We start from the raw sequence: 26,976 nt of genomic DNA, 5'->3' as shown, positions 1-26,976 counted from the left end.
GGGGAACTATTCCTTTATATTTTTTAAGACTCAATAAATTGCCCACTTCTTTCCCAAAATGAGATGTCTGTTGGGGTGGCCCTTGTCGCTCCGTGTGCCAAGGGTCCTCCGATTGCTAAGGACACAGCGGTGAGCAGACAAGGCTGGTGAGGAACTGCACGGACTCAGCTGCAGAGGGCAGCGGCAGCCCGCCCCTGGGGCGGGGGAAGTGGAGGTGCCGGGAGACATCAGGAAGCCCTTCCCTCCCCGGGCACGTAACAGAGCTGGGAGCCTGGCTGCCAGAGGTTTGTCATCGCGGGGGCGGCCTGGGAGCGCTGCGGCGCCGCGGCAGGAGAAACAGCCAAGGACGCCCTGGAAGAGCAGGAGCACGTGGGCGAGAATGGCGCCAACACCAGCCCTGCAAAACCACATCCCAGAGCGGGGCCCAGGACAGCCACCATTACCCCGCAGGCCTCAAGGAAGACGGTCAAGTCAGCCAAGGCCGCCTCCCTAGTCAGGAGCCTCCCAAAGCGCAGGCGCACCTACCCGGGGGGCGCGGCTGGGCGGAGTCAAGAGCCGGAAGAGCCTTGCGCCGCAGTCCTTCCCCGGAAACCCGCGGGCCGGAAGTGTCGGGAGTTCCAGCTCAGAACCCCGGGTTGCTGGGCAACCGATGCGGCCGCTGCAGCTGGTCTCTGTGGTGCTGGGAGCGAGCCCAGTGTAGCTCCCACCTCCTACGCTGGTAACCTCCCGTCCCGCCCGCTTCCCTTGTTGTCGCTTCTCCTCGCGTCGGGGAATCCTTGCCCTTGGCACTACTTACATCTCTCCGGGTCCCACGACACCTTAGCGCCTACCTGCGTGAAAGCCAAGCTCCACAGAAAGCGAGGCAGTCTGCCCCCGGACATGACTTCGGCGCTGACTGATGGCACCTCTCGGGCCCCGAGCACCTACACCTACACCAGCCGGCCCCGAGCACTGCCCTGCCAGCGCAGCCGTTACCGGGACAGCCTGACGCAGCCGTGAGTGACCAGGCCAGCCCCTGTGTGGTCCATACTTGCACCCCATCCCCGGGCCGGGGTCTGGCCCCTTCGCCCTGGCAAAAGCTACTTATATGCTGTCTTCCCTTGGCTGCACTCTGCCGAAATAAAAGTTCTGCCCTAAGGAATCTCCCGTGGTGTGGAGGAGTGAAGCAGGAAGGGGCATGGATTGGGCACCAGCTAACTTTTAGTGATACTGAGTTGCTGCCGTGGTCCTTACCAGGTACACGAATCGGCTCATTTCACAAAGTTTGAATTGTACCAGTGTGTATTGAGGGCCAGCTACGTGCTGAGCACCTTACTGGGGGCATTCAAATACGTTTTCTTACTTAATCCACAGTGCTGTGAAGTTGGTTTTATAACTCCATTATGCAGATGAGGGAACTGCGGTGCAAGGATAATCCAACAATAGCATATCCAAAATGGGAGCCGAGTAAATCTCTTCTGCAGGCTTTGAGCAGGAGTAAGATTATTCTTCCATGCAGGACCACGTATTGGTTTTTTGTGGTGCTGGTGGTGGTGGTGGTGGTTGTTTTGAGACGGAGTTTCGCTCTTATCGCCCAGGCTGGACCGCAATGACGCGATCTCCGCTCACTGCAACCTCCGCCGCGCCCCCGCGCCCCTGGCCCAGGGTTCAAACGATTCTCCTGCCTTAGCCTCCCAAGTAGCTGGGACTACAGGCGCCCATCACCACGCCCGGCTAATTTTTGTGTTTTTAGTAGAGACAGGGTTTTGCCACGTTGACCAGGCTGGTCTCAAACTCTTGGCCTCAAGTGATCCACCCACCTCGGCCTCCCAAAGTGCTGGGATTACAAGCGTGAGTCACTGCGCCTGGCCGGCAGATTGTGTTTTTACATCGATGAACAGTTGCAAATATTCAAACATACATAGGAAAGAAAAAAATATACATAAGCTCTTAAAGTTCTCTTAAAGTTAAACGGTTCTCTAAAATTATTTCCATAAACCTCAAATGTTGAATTCAGCAGACCTTTACAGGAATGCAAGTTCCATGGATGCAGGAACCTTTGCATCTTTTGTTCACCTAGTACAATGCCTGGTACATAGTAAGCACTTAATACAAATTGTCGAATTGATGATTGAATATCAACAGTGTAATTATTGATGCTTGTTTCAAACACTGTTTCTAAATTCATAATTATCTTGTTCTGACATTCTTTTGTAAGAGATGTCTATCACTGTGAGAAAACTAAAATAGAAAATTTAAATCTGAAGAGTGGTCATTTATGTTAGAAAAGGATTCAATTTTAAAATTTTCTAATCCTTCCAAAAACACTTTCTGGTGCCTTTAAGTAGTTGCTTACAAATCATTACTATCCAATCAGACCAACAAATTAGAAACAAGAATCAAGGATGGTTCATTAGGAACAACTTTTTTGATAGTTGATTAGTATATTGAAGTAATCTGTTGATTCGTTGCTTAGTATATCTGAGTAATGCACAAGACAGAAAAATCTCAATTTTGAGAAAGTAGTATCTTACAAATCATAATCATTGATATCCTAATGGATAAAATATTAATATTTTATCCATAATTTGCTTATGGGTAAGGATAATATTCTCCTCTGATACCTTTATGAATAAAATATTTTTTAAGTGTTCAGGAGAGTAGCTGGGCATGGTGGCATGTGCCTGTAATCTCAGGTACTTCGGAGGCTGAGGCAGGAGGATCTCTTAAACCCAAAGGCAGAGGTTGCAGTGAGCCAAGATCACGCCACTGCACTCCAGCCTGGGCAACAAAGCGAAACTCTATGTCAGGAAAAAAAAAGTGTTCAGGAGAGTACTTGTCTTAATCCCTTTTATGTTGCTTTAACAGAGTATCTGAAACTGGATAGTCTATAAAGAGATGTATTTAGCTCACAGCTCTGCAGACTGAGAAGTACAAGAGCATGGTGCTGGCATCTGCTTGCCTTCTAGTGAGGACTTTTCTTATTGTATCATAACATGATGGAGAAGGTCAAAGGGGAAGCAGATACGTGGGAAGTGGCCAAACAGGAGGAAGTACCTCATTTTGTAACAACCCGCTCTCTTGGGAACTAGTCCTGTGAGAACTTAATCCAGTCTCTTGAGAGTAAGAGCTGCCTCACTACTGCAAGAACTGGTGCCAGGCTATTCATGAGGGATCCACCCATGATCCAAACACCTCCCACTAGGCCCCTCTTCCCAACACTGCCATATTGGAAATTAAATTTCCATGTGAGTTTTAGTGGGGTGACAAACCACATCCAAACCACAGCAGTACTTTTAGTACTTTCAGTACTTGCTGGTGAGTAACTAGATGACCATATCCAAAAAGAGTATGCTTTTGTGTCAATCTGTCTCTATGCTAGAGTGCCCTTTAGTTGTTTCCTGTTCAAAATTTCACGTTGAACTGGATAAATCTTCAGTTTTTCATGGCTGGAATGGATAACTAACTTATGATTGAAGGGAGTCAAGATTCCAGATTATCTTGATTGGATATATATAACTGGGCTGAAACCAGAAAATGAAACTTAATTGGAAAGCTGTGAAGTTTTACTTAGGTGTGAGAAGTCAGTTATACAGAAATGGGAGTATCTGATTTTTCCTTTGAAAGGGTCTAGAAATTTAACACAAGTCTAATGTGAGTCAAGAACTTCCACCTTTTCATAGGATTATAAAGCTGAAAGAGAACATTTGAATACTAGTCTTCTCATTTACAAACAAGAGAATGTAAAACATCTTTTATGTATTTCTTGGTAGTTGGGTGATCATAAACACCATTAAATTCACCTTTAGGCATGTGTCAAAAGACAATTGTGATAATGACATCCTCATTTTACAAATCCTTTGGTAAAGGATGTATAGCCCTTCTAATAAAATAACATTTTAATGCAAATGAATTAAAACCTTAGAATATACCTTAGAACATTTTTTTTTTTAAACTCAGATCAAATAAGGTTTAAAATCACTATAGTGGGCAGAATAATGATTCCCCAAAGATGTCCTCTTCCTCGTCCCCAGAACCTGTGAACATGCTATGTGGTAAAATGGACTTTGAGATGTGATTACATTAAGGATCTTGAGATGGGAGATCTTGAGATGGGAAATTAGCCTGGCTTATCCAGGTGGACCCAGTAGAATCACAATGGAGTCTTAAAAGTGAAAGAAGAAGGCTGGGTGCGGTGGCTCACGCCTGGAATTCCAGCACTTTGGGAGGCCGAGGCGGGCGGATCACGAGGTCAGGAGATCGAGACCATCCTGGCTAACGTGGTGAAACCCAGTCTCTACTAAAAAAAATACAAAAAAAAAAAAATTAGCTGGGCATGGTGGCGGGCTCCTGTAGTCCCAGGTACAACAGAGGCTGAGGCAGGAGAATGGTGTGAACCCGGGAGGCGAAGCTTGCAGTGAGCCGAGATCATGCCACTGCATTCTAACCTGGGTGACAGAGCGAGACTCCATCTCAAAAAAAAAAAAAAAAAACGTGAAAGAAGAAGGCATAGGAGTCTGAGTCGTAGAAGGAGATGTGTCATTAGAAGCAAAGGTCAGAATCACACAAATGCTGACTGGAAGGCGACCACAAGCCAGGGAATGAGGGCAGTCGCTAGAGCCTGGAAAAGGCAAAGAAACATTCTCCCTAGGACCTCCAGGAGGAGTGCAGCCCTGTTGACACCCCTTTTGGACATCTGAACTGCAGATTCTGAGAATAAATGTGTTATTTTAAGGCAACTACGTGGTTAGTAGTACCATCTAATCAAATAGGAAACACTGAAGAAGTAATGAGTTGGAATGGGAGAGTAATAATTAGTTCCATTTTGAGGTTGCCTTCCAGATAACATAGTGAGATGTCGTTGGGCAACTGGATATGCCTAGAGTTGAGAGAAGAGTTCTTGGCTAAATAAAAATTGGGAGTTTTAGGTATATGGATTGTAATTGAAGTCTTGAAAATGGATGAGGTCGACTAAGAACAAGAGAAGGCTGAGCCTGGAGGAAATCCTCCAGTATGGGAGGAACTACAAACAAAGGCTAAGAAAAAGGCATTAGAGAAGTAGTAGGAAAACAATCAGAAGATTATGGTGGTAACACAGAGGCCTAGGAAAGAGAATGCTTCAGTGAAGGAGTGGCCAACTGGGCCTAACACTGCCCAGAGATCAATTAATACAAGCAATGAAACATGTTAGAATGTTCAATTGTGGCTTCAATATATGACAAAAAAGCAACTTATACCCCACTCAGAATCATTTCCCATAGAATACTGTTGTTGGTATAGGGCAATGTTTAGTTTCTTAGCTATAAACAATATACCATTTAAATAACTTTGAATGAAAATATCAACTGTGTTTTTGTATTTTTTACTAGCAATCATTCTGATCCCTGAAATTAATATTTTATTTTATTTATTTATCTATTTATTTTTTGAGACAAAGTCTCTCTGTCTCCCAGGCTGGAGTTCAGTAGCCTGATCTCAGCTCACGGCAACCTCTGCCTCCTGGGCTGAAACCATTCTCATGCCTCAGGCACCAGAGCAGCTGGGATTACAGGTGCAGGCCACCAGGTCTGGCTAATTTTGTATTTTTAGTAGAGATGATGTTTCACCATGTTGGCCAGGCTGAAAAATTTTATTAACATTTTAAACAATAACTTTAAAAAATACATTTGGGGGCCAGGCGCGGTGGCTCAAGCCTGTAATCCCAGCACTTTGGGAGGCCAAGACGGGCGGATCACGAGGTCAGGAGATCGAGACCATCCTAGCTAACATGGTGAAACCCCGCCTCCACTAAAAAATACAAAAAAATAGCCGGGCGAGATGGTGGGCGCCTGTAGTCCCAGCTACTCGGGAGGCTGAGGCAGGAGAATGGCGTGAACCCGGGAGGCGGAGACTGCACTCCAGCCTGGGCGACAGGGCGAGACTCCGACTCAAAAAAAAAAAAAAAAAATACGTTTGGGTTTAAAGAACAATTAGAAAATGGACTTCATTTTTAAGCCTCATTTTTTTATTACTGTAACTTTTCAATCTTTGAATCAAGCTTTTTTCAGTCCTTTAAAGAAGGCCCCTTTTCAGGTGGGCCATTTTCATATTTACTAAAGTCATACAGATTTACAATCTAAATCTAGCCCTGCCACTTACTAGCAAGGTGACCTTGGGCAGATTCCAGAGTCTGTTTCCCCTTCTGAAAAAGGAATCATAATTCCCACCTTGGCAGCTTATTGTGAATAATAAATAAATAATGTACATGAAGGACCTGGCATATAGTAAGCATTACATAAATTGTATCCATTTACCTCCTTATTTTATGGACCACACTGAAACAGAAATTTATTTTCTTAAAATATATTTATTTTAGTCTAACTCCTATTGAAAATGAGTACTTCATAGATACCAATACTCTATTAAAATGGTTTTACAGGATTTTCTGTTTTACAGAGATGAAGAACCTATGCGTTATGGAAACATAATGTATGACAGAAGGGTAATTCGAGGCAACACTTACGCACTCCAGACAGGGCCACTGGTAAGTTAAGTTTGAATAGTCTAACACTGTTCTCACATTATCTGTGGGGAAGGATCAGTTTCTTTGTGTTAATTTCTAATCCATTGCAGACTAAAACATTCATAAAATAAAGATGAATTACTATAAAAATGAAGTTTTAAAAAAGACATACAAATGGAAGCCCAGTGAGTTTCCAGGAGCTGGGGGATGAGGGGGCCAGGGAAGGAGTTACTGTTTAATGAGTGTAGAGTTTCGGTTTTGCAAGGGGAAAAGAGTTCCGGAGATAGAGGATGGTGACAGTGATAGAACAATGTGAATGTGATTAATACCACTGAATTTTATACTTAAAAATGGTTAAGGTGATAAATTTTACATTATGTGTATTTTACCACAAAAAAAGAATTAACTAAAAAAGCCCCAATTTTTCATTAGATTCAACAGAACTCTGCCATTCTAAACATTTCTAGACTTTTACTCTCAATTTCTATACTTAAATTGTTACAGACCAGTTCAAATAGTTTATAGACACACTAGCCAGAGGCCCACATTTTGAGTAGCCCTTGTTGATTGCATCTAGGTTTGTTTAGATTATCTCATACTCTAATACAATTATCATTATTTAATCAAAAAGTCTGAATTCTGCTGCTTTAATTCACTCAACAGATATTTATTGACTTTCAGGTCCTGTTATGGGTACCTAGGATACAGAGATGAGTAAGACATGGTATGATATTAAGGGTGGTGAGTTCTTGGCACAGAAATGAAATACAGGTGAATCTCTAAACTGTATATGACATATAAGTGCCTAAAACAAGATGGTGATAGAGATGCTCCTCTACTTAGGATGAGGTTATGTCCCAATAAACTCACTGAACATTAAAAATGAATTTAAAACACCAAACCTGCCAAACACACCATAGCATAGCATAGCATAGCCTACCTTAAATATGCTCAGAGGCCAGGTATGGTGGCTCACACCTGTAATCCCAGCACTTTGGGAGGCCAAGGTGGTCAGATCACTTGAACCAAGGTGCTTGAGACCAGCCTGGGCAAAGTGGTGAAACCCTGTCTCTACAAAAAAAAAAAAAAAAAAAAAAAAAAAAAAAAAAAACCCACAAAAATTAGCTGGGCATGGTGGCACGCACCTGCAGTCCCAACTACTTGGGAGGCTGAGGCAGAAGGATTGATTGAGCTCCGGAGGACAAGGCTGCAGTGAGCTGTGATCACACCACTGCACTCCAGCCTGGGTGACAGAGGGAAACCCTGTCTCAAAAAACAAAAACAAAAAAACACAACCTAGAATGTTAAGGAATTGAGGGAAGCTCAGTGTGCCTGAATCGGAGTCTGAGGCAGGGAGTATCAAGAAATAAGTGATTAAAAAGAAGTTAAAGATGAATAATAACATTCAAATCCAATGTTGTTGAATGTCAAATGAGGCATGTGAAGAATCCACCTAAGGTATGTTCCCGGAACGAGACCCTGTCTCAAAAAAAAAAGTGCTCAGAATACTTACATTAGCCTACAGTTGGGAAAAATCATCTAACACAAAGTCTATTTTATAATAAAGTGTTGAATATCTCATATAATTTATTAAATATTAAAGTGAAAAATAGAATGGTTGTATGAGTATTCAAAGTACATTCTCTGTGGATACTTTTGTATCATCATAAAGCTGAAAAGTCATAAACCACATAAGTTGGGGAACATCTATTAGTCTGAAGCAATGGTTAACTTATTAAACATATATATATATATGTATGTATGTATGTATATACGCTTCAACCCTATCCTGGATCTCTTGCATTAGAACCTCCAGGGATTCCCTGCTTCTCCCACTGAGGTGGTATCAACAAGGGTGGAGCAGGAAGCTGGACTTTCACCCAGTACCAGTGAGGTAGTAGGAGATGGCACAAGTCAGTGCCCCACTCTTTCTGGGGTGGTGCCAGCAAATCCAGTAGGTAGCTGAATTGCAGTCCTATCTGGCAGTAACAAGGTGGTATGAGGCAGTACTAGTCAATGCTGCACTCTCCAGACACCACCACCAGTGTCAACAGAGCCTAGAAAGGAGCTGAACTACCACCCCCACCTGGCACCTATGTGTTGGTACAGGTTGACCCTCTGCTTTTGTTGAGGTGGTGACAGTGGGGCCCAGCAGGAAGTTGAACTTCTAACCCCACGCAGGCTTAGTCACTAAACAAAAAGGGTGACTTTCTACTGAAAAATAGGATCCAAAGTCTTCAAATATAATACCCAAAATAGCCAGGATACAAACCAAAATCACTTATCATACAAGAATCAGGACAGTCACAACTTGCACAAGAAAAGACAATCAAGAAATGACAAAACCAAGATGACTCAGATGTGGGAATTACCTGACAAGGATTTTAAAGCAACAAACATGTTTCAATGAAAAGTGGACAATTGTAGACACTCTTGAAACAAAAAAAAAAATCTTAGCAAAGAAATAGAAGATAAAGTGAACCAAATGGAAACTTATAGAACTGAAAAATACAATAACTAAAATAAAAAACTCACTGGATGGACTCAGTAGTTCATTGGAAATGATATAGGAAACAATCAATGAACTTGAAGAAAAATCAATGAAGAATGGAAGTTATCCAGCTGAACAGAGAGAAAATAGACCAAATAAATAAATAAAAAGCCTGAGAGGGCTGCAGAACAATCACAAAGATTTATATTCATGTTGTTGGAATCCTAGAAGGAGAGGAGGAAAACTAGGAGATGGAAATCTTGAATCTGTAGGCAAAAGGCCTACAGATCCAAGAAACCAAGTGACTCCCCCAAAGAGGATAAACCCGGAGAAATCTACCCGAGACAAATCGAGATCAAACTTTTGAAAATTAAAAACAAAACATTTTGAAATCAGCCAGAAAGAAATTACGCATTAGCTAAAGGAGAACAATGATTTAAATGGCAGTGGATTTCTTACCTAAAACATGAAGACAAGAAAGTGGCACAATATTTTCCAAGTCCTTAAAGGAAAGAACTATCAAGCTCTAATTCTAATCCAGTGAAAATATTTTTCAGGAGTTCCAAAACGGCAGCATAGAAGCAGGCTGGCTTCACTCCCCCTGCAAAAGAAAATCAAGAACAAATATACAGTGCCGAGATTACCACCAGCAATATTCTAGAGGTCAAGTAGAAGGAGGAGGCACTTCCCAGGGCTACAGAAAAGTGAAAAAGCTCCAAGAAAGTGGTAGGAGAATCAGACGTTCATGTCTGCAGTATCTCTCCTAGTCTGCCTGGCACTAAGGATGTGGAGGATTGTATTAGCGTTCTCTAGAGGGACAGAACTAATGGAACAGATATATATATATGCAGTAGAATTTATTAAGTATTAACTCACACAATCACAAGGTCCCATAATAGGCCATCTGCAGGCTGAGGAGCAAGGAGAGCTAGTCCAGGTTCCAAAATTGAAGAACTTGGAGTTCAATGATCGAGGGCAGGAAGCATCCAGCACAGGAGAAAGATGTAGGCTGGGAGGCTAGGCCAGTCTCTCTTTTCACATTTTTCTGCCTGCTTGTATTCTAGCCACTCTGGCAGCTGATTAGATTGTGCTCACCCAGGTTAAGGGTGGGTCTGCCTTTCCAAGCCTACTGACTCAGATGATAGTCTCTTTTGGCAACACCCTGAGACACACCTAGGATCTGTACTTGGTATCCTTCAATCCAGTCAAGTTGACACTCATTATTAACCATCACAAGGATTTATCTCTGACTTGTGATTTCTGCACTGGAAAAAGATCAAGGTGGACAACTAGTTTCCCTACCGTGTTGGGTTCCCTGGCAGGAAATTCAACCCACAAGAAGCATCATGAGTTCCTGAAGAGAGAAATACCCCTGAGTACAGCCAAAGACAAAATGGGGAGGTGAGACTACCATCCCCAGCCCTGGACACTCCGCTGTATAACTCGATCAAAGGAAACACCAAATGAGCATGGCTGTTCAGCAGCACCACACTGTAGGAGATAACATTGTACCGGTCCCCTGGGCATAGACCCCTAGCCAGTCCCACTACCAGTGTATCCCCTTTGGGACCTCTCCCATTCAGGATGGGCAGTGCTCTGATCATTTACTAGAGCCAGGTGAACCTGGCCTTAAGGCACCACCTAGAGCCAAAAAGGAGGCAGCAATCTAGTGATAAAGGATCTCTGGCAGGGCGCAGTGTCTCATGCCTGTAATCCCAGCACTTTGGGAGGCCGAGGCAGGCAGATCGCTTGAGGTGATTAGTTCGAAACCAACCTGACCAATATGATGAAACCCCATGTCTACTAAAAATACAAAATTTAGCCAGATGTGGTGGCAGGCATCTGTAATCCCAGCTACTTGAGAGGCTGAGTCAGGAGAATCGCTTGAACCCAGGAGGCAGAGGTTGCAGTGAGCCAAGATCACACCAGTGCACTCCAGCCAGGGTGACAGAGTGAGACTCTGTCTCAAAAAAGGGGAAAAAAAAGGGGGGGGGGTTCTAAGAAAATATATCCAATAAAAAGCAAAAACAAGCCAGACAGAGAAGACTGGACTAAATAACCCTTCAGTGCAGAGACATAGACATACATCCACATGAAACAACAGCAAATGAGGAACCACGACCTACCTACCTGAAGGGACAAAGCAAGGAATCAGTAACTGGCACTAATGAGATGGCAGGATGTGAGCTCTCTGACCAAAAATTCAAAATAGCAGTCTTAAGGAAATTTGGTGACATCTAAGATAACACAGAAAAGCAATTTAGAAATTTGTTACAGAAATTTAACAAGGAAATTGAAATAATTTTTTAAAATCAAGCAGAAATCTTGGAGCTGAGTAATACATTTGTTGAACTGAAAAATGTATTAGAGGCTTTCAACAACAGAATGAATCAAGCAGAGGAAAGAATCAGTGAACATGAAGACAAAGACAGACTATTTGAAAATAAACAGTCTGAGGAGAGAAAAGAATGAGAAAAAAACAAAGACTGCTTACAAGATATGGAAAATTACCCCAAAAGATCAAAGCTAAGAATTACCTGTGTTCAAGAGGGAATTGAGTAAGAGTAAGGAGTAGGAAGCTTGTTTTAAGAAATACTAACAGAAAACTTTCCAAAACTTGAGAAAGAGATAGATATCCAGGTACAGGAAGGTCAGAGAATACCAAACTCTTTCACCCCAAATAATACCCCATAGAATAATCAAGCTCTCAAAGGTCAAGGACAAAAAAAGAATCCCAAAAGCAGCAAGAGAAAAGAAGCAAATAACATACATGAAGCATCTCCAATCCATCTGGCAGCTGACTTCTCAATGGAAATTGTACAGGCCAGGAGGGAGTGAGATGACCAGGAGGGACTGGGGTGACATTTTCAAAGTGCTGAAAGAAAAAAAATCATCTAAGAATATTGTATCCACAAAATTATCCCTCAAATATGAAGGAGACATAGTCTTTCCTAGACAAATAAGAGCTGAGCAAATTCAGCACCACCACGCTCATCTTACAAGAAACGTTAAAGGAAATTCTTCAGCCTGAACAACAACAACAAAAACCACTAATATGCCAAAAGAAAACATTTGAAGGTATGAAACTTACTGGTTAAATTAAGTACATAGACAAACCTAGAATACTCTCATACTATAACTGTAGTATGCAATCCACTCATAATTCTACTACGAGGCCCAAAAGACAACTATCAAAAACAGTAATAGCTGCAGCAACCTGTTAAGAGGTAGGTAATCACGCCACTGCACTCCAGCCTGGGTGACAGTGCAGACTTGGTCTCAAAAAAAAAAAAAAAAAAAGTGCAATGAGGCAACTGAAAGTTAGTATGTGGGGGAATGGAGTTAAAGTGTAGAATAATTTTTCTTTGCTTCTGTTCTTTGTGATCTAAGATAAGTTGTCATCTCTGCAAACAACTTGCTATATCTATGTTTTTTGTAAGCCTCATGGTAACCACAATGCAAAAATCTGTAGTGGAGTCACCAAAAATTAAAAGCAACAAACTAAAATATACTACCAGATAAAGTCACTTAACACAAAGACAGACAATAAAGAAGGAAGGAGATACAGAACAACCAGAAAATAAGCAACAAAATGGTAGTAGGAAGTCCTTGCTTTATCAATAATAACACTGAATGTAAGAGGACTTGGTTCTCCAATTAAAAGGCATAGAATAGCTGATTGGATAAAGAAACGAGACCCAACTGTATGCTCCTACAAGAAACCCACTTCACCTACAGAGACACACATAGACTGAAAGTAAAGGGATGGAAAAAGATTTTCCATGCAACTAGAAACCAAAAAAGAACATGAGTATACTTACATCAGATAAACTACAAATCAAAGACTGTAGAAAGAAACATAGTCACTCTGTAATCATAAAGTGATCCGTTCAGCCAGAGGATGTAACAATGATAAATATGCACCCAACACCAGAGCTCCCAATTATGTGAAGCAAACATGAATGGATCTAAAGGGAGAAATAGACAGCAATGCAATAATAGTAGGAGATTTCAACAACCCATTCTAAGTAATGAATAGATAATCCAAACAGAAAGGAAAAAAAAGAGAAAGAAAGAAAAGAAAATTGGTGTTAAACTTCACACTAGACCTATTAGGACTAACTGATATCTATAGAATATTTTACCCATCCTCTGCAGAGTACACATTTTTTTCTTCAGCACATGGATCATTCTTCAGAATAGACCATATCTTAGGCCACAAAACATGTCTGCACAAATTCAAAAAAGTAGAAATTCTATCAAGTATCTTTGCTGATCACAATGAAGTAAAACTAGAAATCAATAATAAGAGGAACCTTGGAAGCTACAAAAATACATGGAAATTAAACAGCATGCTCCTGAATGATCAGCAGGTCAACAAATGAATTAAAAAGGAAATGTTTTTATTATTTTTGTAAATATATAGATAGGATTGTGCACCCATGTATTCCAGTTAACAGCCATACTTTGAAGTTACTTTTATGCTTTGTCAAACATCTTTGTAATTATCTGACAAAGTACTAATGCAATTTTAATGAAGTTACTGATAATCAGGAAACATTATGATAAATGCCTTTATACTACCCAGGAATTGCTTTTGGAATGGCAGTTCTTGTATGCTTTAATAAATATTTTCTAAATTCTAGAAGTATTTTCTATCACTGTTAGCTCGGACAGCCTGATTCTCTAGAGCTTCAGAGACAACGGGAGGCTAAGAAGAGGGCTCTTGCCAGAAAACAAGCCCAAGAGCAGCTCAGACCACAAACACCTGAACCTGTGGAAGGCAGAAAGCATGTCGATGTGCAAACAGGTGTGTGACTATGCCCTTGGCATTGTGTCCTCTTGGTTTACTCAGTTGTCTGTAAGTTCATTTGTGTTTGGCCTTTGTATTATTTATGCCTCTCCTGTGCTGATACTTCCCCAGTAACATGGTAGGGAAGTTCATTTATTAAAGAAATACATAGACTAGGTTGGGTGTGCTGGCTTACACCTGTAATCCCAGCACTTGGGGAGACTGAGGCGGGCAGATCGCCTGAGGTCAGGAGTTTGAAACCAGCCTGGCCAATGTGGTGAAATACCCCGTCTCTACTAAAAATACAAAAAATTAGCTGGGCATGGTGGCAGTCACCTGTAATCCCAGCTACTTGGGAGGCTGAGGCAGGAGAATCACTTGAACCCAGGAGGTGGAGGTTGCAGTGAGCCGAGATCGCACCGTTGCACTCCAGCCTGGGCGACAGGAGCTAAAGTCCATCTCAAAAAAAAAAAAAAGAGAGAGAGAGAGAGAAAGAAATACATAGACTGTATACTGTTATCTTAGTGGATATGACTGGAAGTGTGGGATGGGGTTCAAAAAACAAACAAAAAAAAGAATTTTGGCCAAGCGTAGTGGCTCACATCTGTAATCCCAGCACTTTGGGAGGCAAGGCAGGAGGATCACTTGAGCCCAGGGGTTCGAGACCAGCCAGGGCAACATACCAAGACCCCATCTCTACAAAAACGTTTTAAAATTGGTCGAGCATGGTGGTATATGCCTGTAATTCCAACTACCCAGTAGGCTAAGGCAGGAGGATTATATGTGCCCAGGATGTCAAGGCTGCAGTAAGCTATGATCACATCACTGCACTCAGCCTGGGCAACAAATAAATAAATAAAAGAATTTTGTGACCAAACAAATTCTGTCTTAGGAGCCCTTTTCCACATATTCTGTTCTCAAACTGGGATTCTTTCTCGTAGCCCAACATGAATCACTATTCTTTTCATTAGGACTTATAGGAAAGGAGAGCAATATAATTCTACTTTGTCATTTTGTCTTTTGAGAGGAATAAACCCACTCCCATCTGAGTCATCTGCCTCTCACACCAGCCTCCTCTGTCCTCCAGTTCTGTCACTGTGCACATTCCCCAGGGCCACACAGGCAGCCCTGAGGCAGATGTCAGGATTTGCGTGCTTGTCTTGCTGTCCTCAGCTGTAGAGGTTTACCTGGTCCTATAGGGTCTAACTGTATTGTTGACAGGATCTTGGTCATCAGACAGTGCTTGGTGTTTTCCTTGGACCACTGTCACTACTTAAGGTTCACTTTGTACCCTTCCAAGATGGTGAGTGGATCCATCAGGATTATTTCTGCATGGTAAAGGCCAAAGGGACCATTCCATGCTTTAACACTTGCCTTTACGCCAAGTCTAGAATGTGTGTATGGCTGTCATTAGCCAAAGAGCTAAGTTTTCATGTTTCTTTATCCCATCAGAATATTAAGTGATATAATAGCAGCCAGCTTTTTTTGGATATTTCCTCAGAGACTGAACCAGGTCCTTTATCTGTGTATTTCCTTCATTATTACAAAGATTCTGTGTGACAGGTAGTTATAGCCCATTTTCCAGATGAAGAAACTGAGGCCCAGAGAGGACATGACTTGGCCAAGTCCTGTGCCCAACATCTGACTCTAGTGCTCATGTTCTTTGCTTGATACCACATTACCCTTGCCTCATATAAATTACTCCTAACATGAAATTTGTTTTCATACATCTGTTTATAATCTGTAGTGAGAGGGAACATCAAATAACCTGGTGACTTGGTACATGATTTTTTTAAATATCCAGGAATTTTCAAATCTTTATATGTTTACTATCTTAGGACGCAAATACATATATGTGTATTACTGACTTTTTATCCACTGTTCTACTCTGCATCTTATACACATCTATGGTCTCATGTTCTTCTTCAGTTCCATTTTCAAATACAAAGCTCAGTGCTTTCTAGACATTCAGTAAATGTTCTAGCCTGACTAACTCTATCTATGGTCTTCCAAATATTTAAAAACTCTTAGTTCAGTATGTGAAGTAAGCCCCATATTTGAACACTTTTATTCTAATACTTATTTTCTGATTCATTTAAATATGTTTTGAAGGAGCTAAAATTTCAAATACGCATATATGCTTGAAATAGACCAGAACTTTTTGTCTTAGAGACAGAGTCTCATTGTGTTGCCCAGGCTGCAGTACGGTGACACGATCTTGGATCACTGCAACCTCCACCTCCCAGGTTCAAGCAATTCTCCCACCTCAGCCTCCCAAGTGACTGGGACCACAGGCACGCACCACCACACCCAGCTAATTTTTGTATTTTTTGTAGAGATGGGGTTTCGCCATGTTGGACAGGCTGGTCTCAAACTCCTGGCCTCAAGTAATGCACCCTCCTCGGCCTCCTAAAGTGCTGGGATTATGGGCATAAACTACTGTGCCTGGCCTTAGACCAGAATTTTAAACTCAATGTATATGATGATTCTTCTTAGAATTATACCTTGAAGAAATTGCTGATCGCATAATAGAAGTTGATATGGAATGCCAAACAGATGCATTTTTGGACAGACCACCAACACCACTCTTTATTCCTGCCAAAACTGGCAAAGATGTGGCCACCCAGATACTAGAAGGAGAGGTACAGTATATCCTGTGGGTTCCCTCTATAATCTTTATAAATGAGGTAAAGTTAGGTGTAGATAATGCTTAATATGAACAAGAGCCACTTCACAATCAGATTCTACTTCTTGAATTTCTTTCCAGATATTATCTATAATGGTTTTATCATATAGTACTCAGAAATGTTTTGAAATACCATGTTCTGATTTCTTTGCCAATTAAAAACAAAATCATTTAAAATATTTTTAGAATATTTCCACATTTGATTTTTGTTTGTTTATATGCTTGCTTAATGTATGTATATAAGATAGATTTGTACTAAATAAGGAAAAATAATATCCCTGGTATAAAAGATTCCACAATTAGTTGCTTGTGGATTATATAACTTTTGTAAAGATACTCTCTCATTTTAAAAAAATTTTAATAATTACATTTTTCTATCAGTGTGGAATGCATAAATGGGCCTGTTTATGAAATTGAAGAAGAGAAGGCAATGATTATGTTCATAATGACCTAAATGAGTTTTAACACTTGTGGGAACTTGAAAGAACTGTCATTGAAATTGGGAAATAAAATAAATCTTCAGAAGCTATCTGAAAGTTATATTTGCCTAGAAATCCTAGCAATGAATCACCAAAATATCTATTATTCTTATTTGTTCGTTCATCAAACTGTTATTTAAAAATAAATAAAAACAACGGCCGGGTGCGGTGGCTCAAGCCTGTAATCCCAGCACTTTGGGAGGCCGAGACGGGCGGATCACAAGGTCAGGAGATCGAGACCATCCTGGCTAACATGGTGAAACCCCGTCTCTACTAAAAAATACAAAAAAAACTAGCCGGGTGAGGTGGCGGGCGCCTGTAGTCCCAGCTACTTGGGAGGCTGAGGCAGGAGAATGGCGTGAACCCGGGAGGCGGAGCTTGCAGTGAGCTGAGATCCGGCCACTGCACTGCAGCCTGGGCGACAGAGCAAGACTGCGTCTCAAAAAAATAATAATAATAAATAAATAAATAAATAAATAATCAAACAGAGAAGGCAAAGAATAAGACAGACAAGGATATTCCTCTTCAGTGTCAGGGTTCATTTTGATGAATGCATACATTTTTTTCATAACTTTGACTTAACAGATTTTTGCCTGTAAACAAAATGTTGTTGATTTTGAGGATTAGGAACCATAAATAAAGCACCAGCACAGTGTCTGGCACACAGGAGACACTTAATAAATAATATCTTGTTATTGCTATTCATTATATTTTTGTTGAGCATTTGATTCGTAATTAAAATTTTAAGTTTGCTTTATTTTGTATGTTTAAGCTCTTTGACTTTGATCTTGAAGTTAAACCAGTGTTAGAAGTTTTGGTGGGGAAGATAATTGAGCAGTCTCTTCTGGAAGTAATGGAAGAAGAAGAGCTGGCTAACCTGCGGGCCAGTCAGCGTGAGTATGAAGAACTACGGAATAGTGAACGTGCTGAAGTTCAACGACTTGAAGAGCAAGAGAGGCGACACCGAGAAGAAAAAGTATATATAATTGTATTTTTCTTTCTTAGGCAGTCTTTTGGCTAGTTAGCATACTATGTTCAAAATTACATGTGATGATATATCATAAAACTAAAGATCTTTGGGAATATATTAGAAAAAGATCTATAATATTTTTGCTCAGGTCTCTTCTATAGATCAGAGATCTTTCGTGGACTGAATTCCATCTTTTAAACTCCAGCTTACATAAATATACCTAAAGTGAGTTTCCAAAAGTTTCTAAATAAAGTAAAAGTTCCTAGGTTACATATGTCCCAGTTGAAGACTCTTAAACATCAGCAGTGCTAAAGAAAGAAAGACATATGTTGGTTTGCCGTAAGTTAGTGGCAGAAAGATGGAAGGAAGGAAAAAGTGAGTGTATTGGAGAGAGACTGTGGGTAAGAAGCAGGGCATCTGGATAGAATTCTGATTCTTTTTCTTGGTGACCAGGCCCTTCTTTATACCCTTAGTGACACACCAGACTGATTTGGGTTCTTATAGAATATTTTTCAGATTCAGGATTTTTAGAATCTTCAATAAGGAAAGGTTTACAATCCAGTTTTTTTAAATGTGCCGGTAGCCTACAGTTAGGAAGCACTAGAATAGATAGTCTTTCTGGTTCTGGCAATAACTGTCAGCCTTTGTTGTATACTGATGAACAATTATAAAGTAGTATCTTAATACCTGAAACAGTTCAGAAAAAATTCCCAAGGGGCCTAACTTACTATGCTATGAAAAATAGCGTAATTGTTGGGAAATCCTACTCAATACCTATCAAATGGACTTTAATTCCAAGATGAATACTTAGTTGTGTAAAGAGCATAGGGCTTACAATAAGGATTGTGCAAAAGTAAGATTTTATTTACAAATATAAAATGAATTGTGGCAAAATAAACTTTGTTGAAATGAGTCATGAAATCTTTATCAAAAAATATTTGTTTATTCACTATTTGGAAATATATTATGGAAAACTGGATACAGGAATCACCTAGACTTATATTTGTTTAGAGTTTAAATATAGATTTAATTAGAAAATATATTAATGCTCCCACTTCCACGTGAGAGTAGAGAACAGGATTCATCAGCTTTATAAATATTACATGGTCTAAAGGAAGCAACAGCAAAAAATAAGAGGCTTTCATAATCTTCAGAACCATTCAGCTTTACAAATTCAGGGAATTGTTACAAATGAACTCATTCACTGGCCCACTGGTAATTTTTCTTACCAGTAATATTTCATGATAATATTATTTTAAAGTACATATAGTGGTGATTATCTTTTTGCTACCATCTATACTGTCAAGCATGTATGTCTTGAAATTATTTTACTTGAAATGAATAGTGAGGTTTTTACCTTAAATTCCATCTTTTATAACTTCCTGAATTCAGTACCCACTAGCTGTTGAAATTTGTTAAAATTTTGATGAAAAATATGGACCTTTAATAGATAGACACCTCACTGCCCATTTTTTGATAAGTCTGGATTCTTCTACTTATTAACTTCACTAGATTCAGTACTTGGGGAGGGCATAAGAGCTAAATAACCGTTACCTATGTTGTTTTGGCAGGAACGGCGTAAGAAACAGCAGTGGGAAATAGTGCACAAGCACAATGAGACATCACAAAAAATCGCCGCCCGAGCATTTGCACAGCGTTACCTGGCTGACCTTCTCCCGTCTGTTTTTGGCAGCCTCAGGGATAGTGGCTACTTTTATGATCCCATTGAAAGAGGTTTGTAGATATTTTTGTTAGATTAATTCTGTTGTAATAAGCATCCTCTTAATGGTTCAAATTTATGTTATGTCCATTTTTATTTTGAATTGGAATCTTTATTTCTGATACAAAGTCAATTTTAGTTGTTTAAAGTAAGTACAGTTGTTAATGAGATGTGTATTTTGAAGATCTTGATTTAAGAATATTAGTGTTTGTTTATTGAGAAGCAACATTTGTATAGTAGAAAGACATATGGACTTGGTATTGAAAATTTGAGTTTGGGTTGCAGCTTTATCATTAGCTAGCTTGATGACCTCCAGTTTCTCCATGTGTGAAATGAGGATTTTTTTTTTTTTTTTGAGACGGATTCTCACTCTTTTGCCGAGGCTGGAGTACAGTGGCGCGATCTTGGCTCACTGCAACCTCCACCTCCCAAGTTCAAGCAATTCTTCCTGCCTCGGCCTCCCAAGTAGCTGGGATTACAGGCACCTGCTACCACGCCCAGCTAACTTTTGTGTTTTTCAGTAGAGACGGGGTTTCGCCATGTTGACCAGGCTGGTCCTGACCTCAAGTGATCCGCTTGCCTTGGCCTCCCAAAGGGCTGGGATTATAGGCGTGAGCCACTGTGCCCAACCTGAAATGAGGATTATTTAGGAGTTAAGTCATAAGATATATGAAACGTGTAAACTGTAAAGTCCTATGTATGCGTAAGTAGTTGTTATTAACTTTTTCTCAGTTGACTTATTCCAATCAAAAACCCTTTGAGGGCAACTATCAAGGTCATTTATTCGTTTAATTAGGCTCTTACCCTGTTCCAGGCAATGTTTGGTATTGGAGAAAAGGAAGGATCCCTGGTCTCTGCCATTAGGGAACCAATAGCCTGATAGCTGTCTGTCTGTATCCCCTCAAAGTCCGCGGTCCTAGCTGCTCAGCCAGTGGAAAGGAAGAGTTGCATGTCCTCACCACCACCCACCTTCCTCAGGGTGAAAAGCACGTACATCCACCGTGCTTGGTGTAGAGGTCCTATTTTGTTGGGCAGTAGTATTTTGGGACACATGTTAGTAATGTTAATTTTCACTGATTACATATTCAATTTAATACAAAGAGGTGAGATCACAGACAAATGTTATTAACATACATAGTATTTTTCATAGGTGATATCATTTGATACTCCCAATAACCCTGTAGGATAGGCAGGTCAGATAGAATTCCCATTTTTTCGGAAATAGAAACTGAAGCTCAGAGAAGTTGAATGCCTTGCTCCCAACTCCTCAGGCAGTGGAAATATTAGGCCTCAAACTGACTTGGAACTCAGACTCCAAGTCCAGTGTTCATTCTCAGCTACCATCCTGCTGTCCTGGGCTCTAGCTTGGACTCTGTTAGCCAGAGACACAAGTAGCCTTTTTTCTATCACTGATTGCCAAAAAAGTAAGTTATAGATCATATAAAAGCTTGCAAATGAAATTCATACCTGAGATTAAAATTATTTATAGTAGTGAATATAATATTCTATCACACTCTCCATTTCATCCTATTGAAAAATAAAATTAGATGCCTGCCCCAAAAAATGCTGTTTTGAAACTTTAAAATGTATATTGTAATAGATCATATTTTTAAAATGCTTACACAGTGGATTTCAGTTTGAACAAACTTAATACTGATGGAAACACCTAGTTTCTGACCTATTTCTAGATGGCTGCCTCCTCAAATGCCCTCTCACCTGCGTTCTCTGAGTCTGATCAGCTTCCTTCCATTAGGCCCTGGCCTTCAGGTGGAGACTTTCTTTTACTGGCATTGCTCAATTCCAGATTTGCATTGCATTTGGATTGGAGTTCTCCCAAACCCACATCCTCCCCCTGCCTCCCTGATCCATCTCAGATTGCACCTACGAAGGAAACTCCAAATGCCTTGACTCCAAGGAAGGCCTCATAGTTCTTAAAATATTGGGACAGGTGCAGTGGCTCACACCTGTAATCCTAGCACTTTGGGAGGCCAAGGCGAGTGGGTCACGAGGTCAGGAGATTGAGACCATCCTGGCCAACATGGTGAAACCCCGTCTCTACTAAAAATACAAAAATTAGCCAAGCGTAGTGGCGTGCGCCTATAGTCCCAGCTACTCAGAAGGCTGAGGCAGAGGAATCACTTGAACCCGGGAAGCGGAGGTTGCAGTAAGCGGAGATCGTGCCACTGCACTCCAGCCTGGGCAACAGAGCGAGACTCTCTCAAAAAAAAAAAATCACTTATGCAACAGAAAGGAAACTGACCAGAACATATATAAGGAATATGGCAAGTTATGCTGTATGAGTCTACTTAACATTTTATATTAAGAAACTAATGTTGGCCGGGCGCGGTGGCTCAAGCCTGTAATCCCAGCACTTTGGGAGGCCGAGGCGGGCGGATCACGAGGTCAGGAGATCGAGACCATCCTGGCTAACACAATGAAACCCCGTCTCCACTAAAAATACAAAAAAATTAGCCGGGCGTGGTGGCGGCGCCTGTAGTCCCAACTACTCGGGAGGCTGAGGCAGGAGAATGGCGGGAACCCGGGAGGCGGAGCTTGCAGTGAGCCGAGATCGCGCCACTGCACTCCAGCCTGGGCGACAGAGCGAGACTCCGCCTCAAAAAAAAAAAAAAAAAAAAAAAAAAAAAAAAAAAAAAAAACTAATGTTGATGAGTCTATTACATTAGGAGAAAAGCACATTATTCCTCTGACGATACATAAAAATCAATGAATTCTTTTATTACAGATATTGAGATAGGATTTCTTCCATGGCTAATGAATGAAGTTGAAAAAACCATGGAATATAGCATGGTGGGAAGAACAGTGCTTGACAGTAAGTTATTTTATCCAAAAATTCATCTCTAAAATTTTTAGTAGAAAGAATAAATTGAATAATTGAAAGATTAATTTCACAGTTCTAATACTTAAACTTTTAGTATATCAATTATATTAATAGAAGTGCAAATTTTTACCCTCAATATTATTTTTGGCTCTTTTATAATTTGATATCTATTAATATCTTCTGTCTTTACTTCATAAATGATATTCTGTTAAAACAGTATAATTTATATTTAATGCATTAAGTGTGAAGTTAAGTATGCTGACTTCAAAAAAAAGGTTATGACATAGGAAAGGGATGAGGCTTCGTGAAGGTTTTGTAATCATCTATAAGTCAGCACTATAACTCCTAAAATACACCATAATATGAAAATCATAATGATGTCTGGACACTTAACTTTTCAGTGTTGATCCGTGAAGTGGTTGAAAAGAGACTGTATATGTATGAGCATAAGGAAGAAACACATCGGTCTCCAGAACCAGAGGATGAGCCTGGTGGTCCTGCAGCAGTGACAGAGTCACTGGAGGCCTCTGAATTCCCGGAGCAGAGCATGTCACAGACGCAGGGGCTGCTTTTAGATGGAGACTATGTACATAGAACAACATATGATAGAAGGTCATCCCAGGAAAGGAAGTTTATGGAAGAGACAGAGCTATTAGAGCAGGATGAAGAATCAGCAATGAGGAAGTCCTTAGAGGAGGAAGAATTGTCATAGGAGGGGAGCTTCGAAGTCATGAAACCAATCAACAGCCAAGTCAGCAAGCAATCAGGTAATGATGCGTGAGTCCCCTCAGGTTATAGAAATTATGTTGTATTTAGTCAATATGTCTTTTTGTCTAATGGACTGGGCCAATGAAATGTGATAAAATAAAGCTAATTTGAAAATGAAACTAATTGAATTCATTTATTTAATAGAATATTCAAAGGCTACATTGTAATTCTAATGAGAATTATATTTAATTACTAGCTTTCTATTACCATTATATGTAACCAGCAAATATATTTTTTCTTAGTCCTTCTAATTTTACGGGTTAGTTTTTTTTAGTACATACGATATTTAATGTTCAATATCAGTGCTGTCAGCCATTTAGCTTTTCTTCTCTATAGGAAAACTATTTCACCTACTATAAGAGAGAATGCCTAGCCAGGCGTGGTGACTCACACCTGTAATCCCAGCACTTTGGGAGGCTGAGGCGGGCAGATCACCTGAGGTCGGGAGTTTGAGACCAGCCTGACCAACAAGGAGAAACTCCATCTCTGCTAAAAATACAAAATTAGCCGGGCGTGGTGGCGTGTGCCTGTAATCCCAGCTACTCGGGAGGCTGAGGCAGGAGAATCGCTTGAACTTGGGGCGGAGGTTATGGTGAGCTGAGTTTGCACCATTGCACTCCAGCTTGGGCAACAAGAGAAAAACTCTGTCTCAAAAAAAAAAGAAGAGAGGATGCCTAAACGTTGTGCTACTGAAAGCTGCAGTGCTCCCTTCCTGCAAGGACCAGCTTCAATATTCAAGTAAGGCTTAAGGAATTCAGTGGATTAGTAATATGCTCTCATCTATTTTTTCACATTCCTGCTATTAAAAAATTTCAGGCAATGCCAATAAAGCAAAAATCTCTGTTTGCCCTTATACAGTCTCACTCCCCTCCTCGAAGGCAGATCACTGTTACCAGTTAGGTATGAACCATCTAGGCCTTTTTTGAGATACTCCTATACAAATGTATTTGAAAATCTAGAAATATATAGCTTGATTTTCTTTATATAAATATAAACATTATTTGCATATTTTATTTTTCACTTAAGAGAATGTCTTAGATCTTTCAAGGTTAGCAGGCATCCATCTCTTATCTTTTTAAAATATGGTTAAGGTATTACATATTATGACTGTGCTGTAGCATAGGGAATTAACATTTGACTTTTTAATCTGAATGTGTTAGAGAATTTACCTGCAGTATTAAAATCACAGATTATTTTCTCTCCAAAGCCTTGCTAATCGTAAGCAGTAACTGAAGTCTTCGGAGCCTTTAGATAGATAGAGCCTATTTTTCTTTTTACTTATTCTTATTTTTATTTTTTTGAGACAAGGTCTCACTCTGACACCCAGGCTGGAGTGCAGCAGCACCATCACAGCTCACTGCAGCCTTGACCCCCAGGCTCAGGTGATCTTCTCACCTCAGCCTTCCAGGTAGCTGGGACTACAGGCTTGCACCACCACATCTGGCTAGTTATTGTATTTTTTGTAGAGATGAGCTCTTGCTGTGTTGCCCAGGCTGGTCTCCAACTCCTGGGCTCAAGTCATCTGCCTGCCTTGGGCTCCCAAAGTGCTAGGATTACAGGCATGAGCCACCGCACCTGGCTGAGTCTGTTTTTCTCAGAATACTTATAAATATATAAAAGTAGTGATTTAAAATAACTTATAATTATTAACCCATTTACCTTAATTTCTTTTAAGTTAGGTACCAAGAATGTATCCACATTTAAAAACTTTTAAAAAGAATGTACCCATTTTCCCATATGGTATTTCACTATAACATTAAGCCTCATGGCAACCTTCTGAAGCATGCATGACAATATTTGTGTTTTTTAGTTTCTAATCCTTAATTCGATCAGCCAGCAAACATTAGCTGAGTGCCTGCTCTGCCTTGGGAATGAGGCTGCAGATACAGCAGTGAACAGTCATGAATACTTCATGTTTTTTACAGCCTAGCAGTGGAGCTAAATGAAGTAAATGATGTAAATAAAGAAACCAAAGCTCAGGGATTTTAAGTGATTTGCAATAGGTGACAAGCCTAGTAGGGAGTAGGACTAAAGCTGGAACCCAAATCTCCTTACTTCTAATCTAGTATACTTTCTTCTAATAACTTGCTGTCTTTGTGAGGTACAAAGAATAATTTAAAATAAATTATTGCATTAAAAGCATTTAAAACATTAGAGTCACACCTGTTATCCATCACTGGGCTGGTTTCATCTTGTTAAACAGTCTTTATGATCACCCAAAAATTTATAAGGTATTAGTTTTGACAAGAAGACCAAAAATTTTTAATTAGGGCTATTGCTGATTATTATTGTTATTACCAATTTAAAAATATCTGTAACTAGTTTTTAGAAACCTTAAAATTGGGCCGGGCACAGTGGCTTACGCCTGTAATCCCAGCACTTTGGGAGGCTGAGGTGGGCGGATCACAAGGTCAGGAGATCAAGACCATCATGGCCAACATGGTGAAACCCTGTCTCTACTAAAAATACAAAAGTTAGCCAGGCGTGGTGGCGGGCATCTGTAGTCCCAGCTACTCGGGAGGCTGAGGCAGGAGAATCACTTGAACCCGGTAGGTGGAGGTTGCAGTTAGTCGAGATCGCGTCACTGCACTCCATCCTGGGAGACAGAGCGAGACTCCTTCTCAAAAAAAAAAAAAAAAAAAAAAAAAACTTTAAAATTGATTTGAGATGGATTATCTTTCATAATCCTCTAATTCCCCTTTAGAATGATCCAGTCCATTAAACACTTTGCAGATGCCAGACCTATGCTCTATAAATCCATAAATTAATTCAATGTATTAAAAGAAGTAGATATCTATAAACCCCACACTGAATGGGTTAAGCTTAATTGCAATCCTAGTCCATCCTAGAGAGAAACCAAAATAATTGAGAGGTTAGGGCATTGTCGCTGTGAGAAAGCTTAGAGATAACACATTATATGTTATCTGGAGAAAAGAATGTTAAATGGAAACAAAGTTTATGAAGAATTTCTTCAAGTACCTGAAGGATTTTATGGGAAATTACAAGATAGCATACTTAGGTTCCATATGTCTAGATGACTTTTCATAACTAAGCAACTTTTGCAAATGGTTTGGGAACATAAAACTCTTCCAGGATGGAAGAAAATGGGTACCATTAACATTTGGATGGTTATGGGACCATCGTAACATATGCAAAATGCTGGCTTCCCAACTGTGACCCTCAGTATGACTTTTAAAGGAATTATAAGCTCCAAATACTTTTTGGAGTACTTGACTTTTTCACACATTTGCTAATACCCTTCTCATAAGTTTTCTTTCTTTCTGATGTTTTGGCTAACACTGAGCTAACAGAAGCTAAATAATAATAAAATGAAGGACAGATAGTAAATATATTGAAATTGTCGTTCCTGGCTGGGTGCAGTGGCTCACGAGGCCTGTAATCCAAGCACTTTGGGAGGCCGAGGCAGGCAGATCATGAGGTCAGGAGATCAAGACCATCCTGGCCAACATGGTGAAAGCCCGTCTCTACTAAAAATACAAAAATTAGCTCGGTGTGGTGACACATGCCTATAATCCCAGCTACTCGGGAGGCTGAGGCATGAGAATCACTTGAACCCAGGAGGCGGGGGTTGCAGTGAGCCAAGATTGTGCCCCTGCACTCCAGCCTGGCGACAGAGCAAGACTTCGTCTCAAAAAAAAAAAAAGAAGGGAAAAAAGAATAAAAAAGAAATTGTCATTCCTGACATAAATTCCCATATCACTAAAATAGATCAGCGAGGTAGAATGTAAT

General features: G+C 40.4%; 1 protein-coding gene and 1 long non-coding RNA gene across 4 annotated transcripts in view; one reads left to right on the top strand and one right to left on the bottom strand.

The window, feature by feature from the left end:
• LOC126953670 (uncharacterized) overlaps positions 1-504 on the bottom strand; it is a 28,843-nt gene extending 28,339 nt beyond the window's left edge. For both annotated transcript variants that reach the window (XR_007725293.1, XR_007725292.1), the window contains exon 1: positions 444-504. This is a non-coding gene — a long non-coding RNA (uncharacterized LOC126953670). The remainder of the gene's footprint in view (positions 1-443) is intronic.
• Positions 13-23,347, top strand: RSPH3 (radial spoke head 3). 2 transcript variants are annotated; one of them, XM_050789226.1, is made up of 8 exons: positions 13-995; positions 6,415-6,502; positions 13,641-13,782; positions 16,261-16,406; positions 17,702-17,905; positions 19,471-19,633; positions 22,363-22,449; positions 22,860-23,347. In XM_050789226.1, the coding sequence occupies exons 1-8, from the start codon at positions 880-882 to the stop codon at positions 23,168-23,170; spliced, it is 1,257 nt and encodes a 418-aa protein (XP_050645183.1). In that variant the 5' UTR covers positions 13-879; the 3' UTR covers positions 23,171-23,347. The 2 variants fall into 2 exon arrangements, with proteins under 2 accessions (XP_050645183.1, XP_050645184.1); XM_050789227.1 differs by having other exon boundaries at positions 13-1,236.
• Positions 23,348-26,976: the final 3,629 nt, after the last annotated feature.

The sequence above is a fragment of the Macaca thibetana genome, chromosome 4 (assembly GCF_024542745.1).
Source record: "Macaca thibetana thibetana isolate TM-01 chromosome 4, ASM2454274v1, whole genome shotgun sequence".
In the NCBI taxonomy this organism is placed as follows: Eukaryota; Metazoa; Chordata; class Mammalia; order Primates; family Cercopithecidae; genus Macaca; species Macaca thibetana.
This window is presented reverse-complemented; position numbering and strand designations above follow the sequence as displayed.

Coding starts and splice junctions, on each gene's coding strand:
- RSPH3 (XM_050789226.1), top strand. CDS start 880: ATGACTTCGGCGCTGACTGATGGCACCTCTCGGGCCCCGAGCACCTAC. Junction 13,783..16,260: donor GCATGTCGATGTGCAAACAG/GTGTGTGACTAT, acceptor GATTCTTCTTAG/AATTATACCTTGAAGAAATT. Junction 19,634..22,362: donor TTATGATCCCATTGAAAGAG/GTTTGTAGATAT, acceptor CTTTTATTACAG/ATATTGAGATAGGATTTCTT.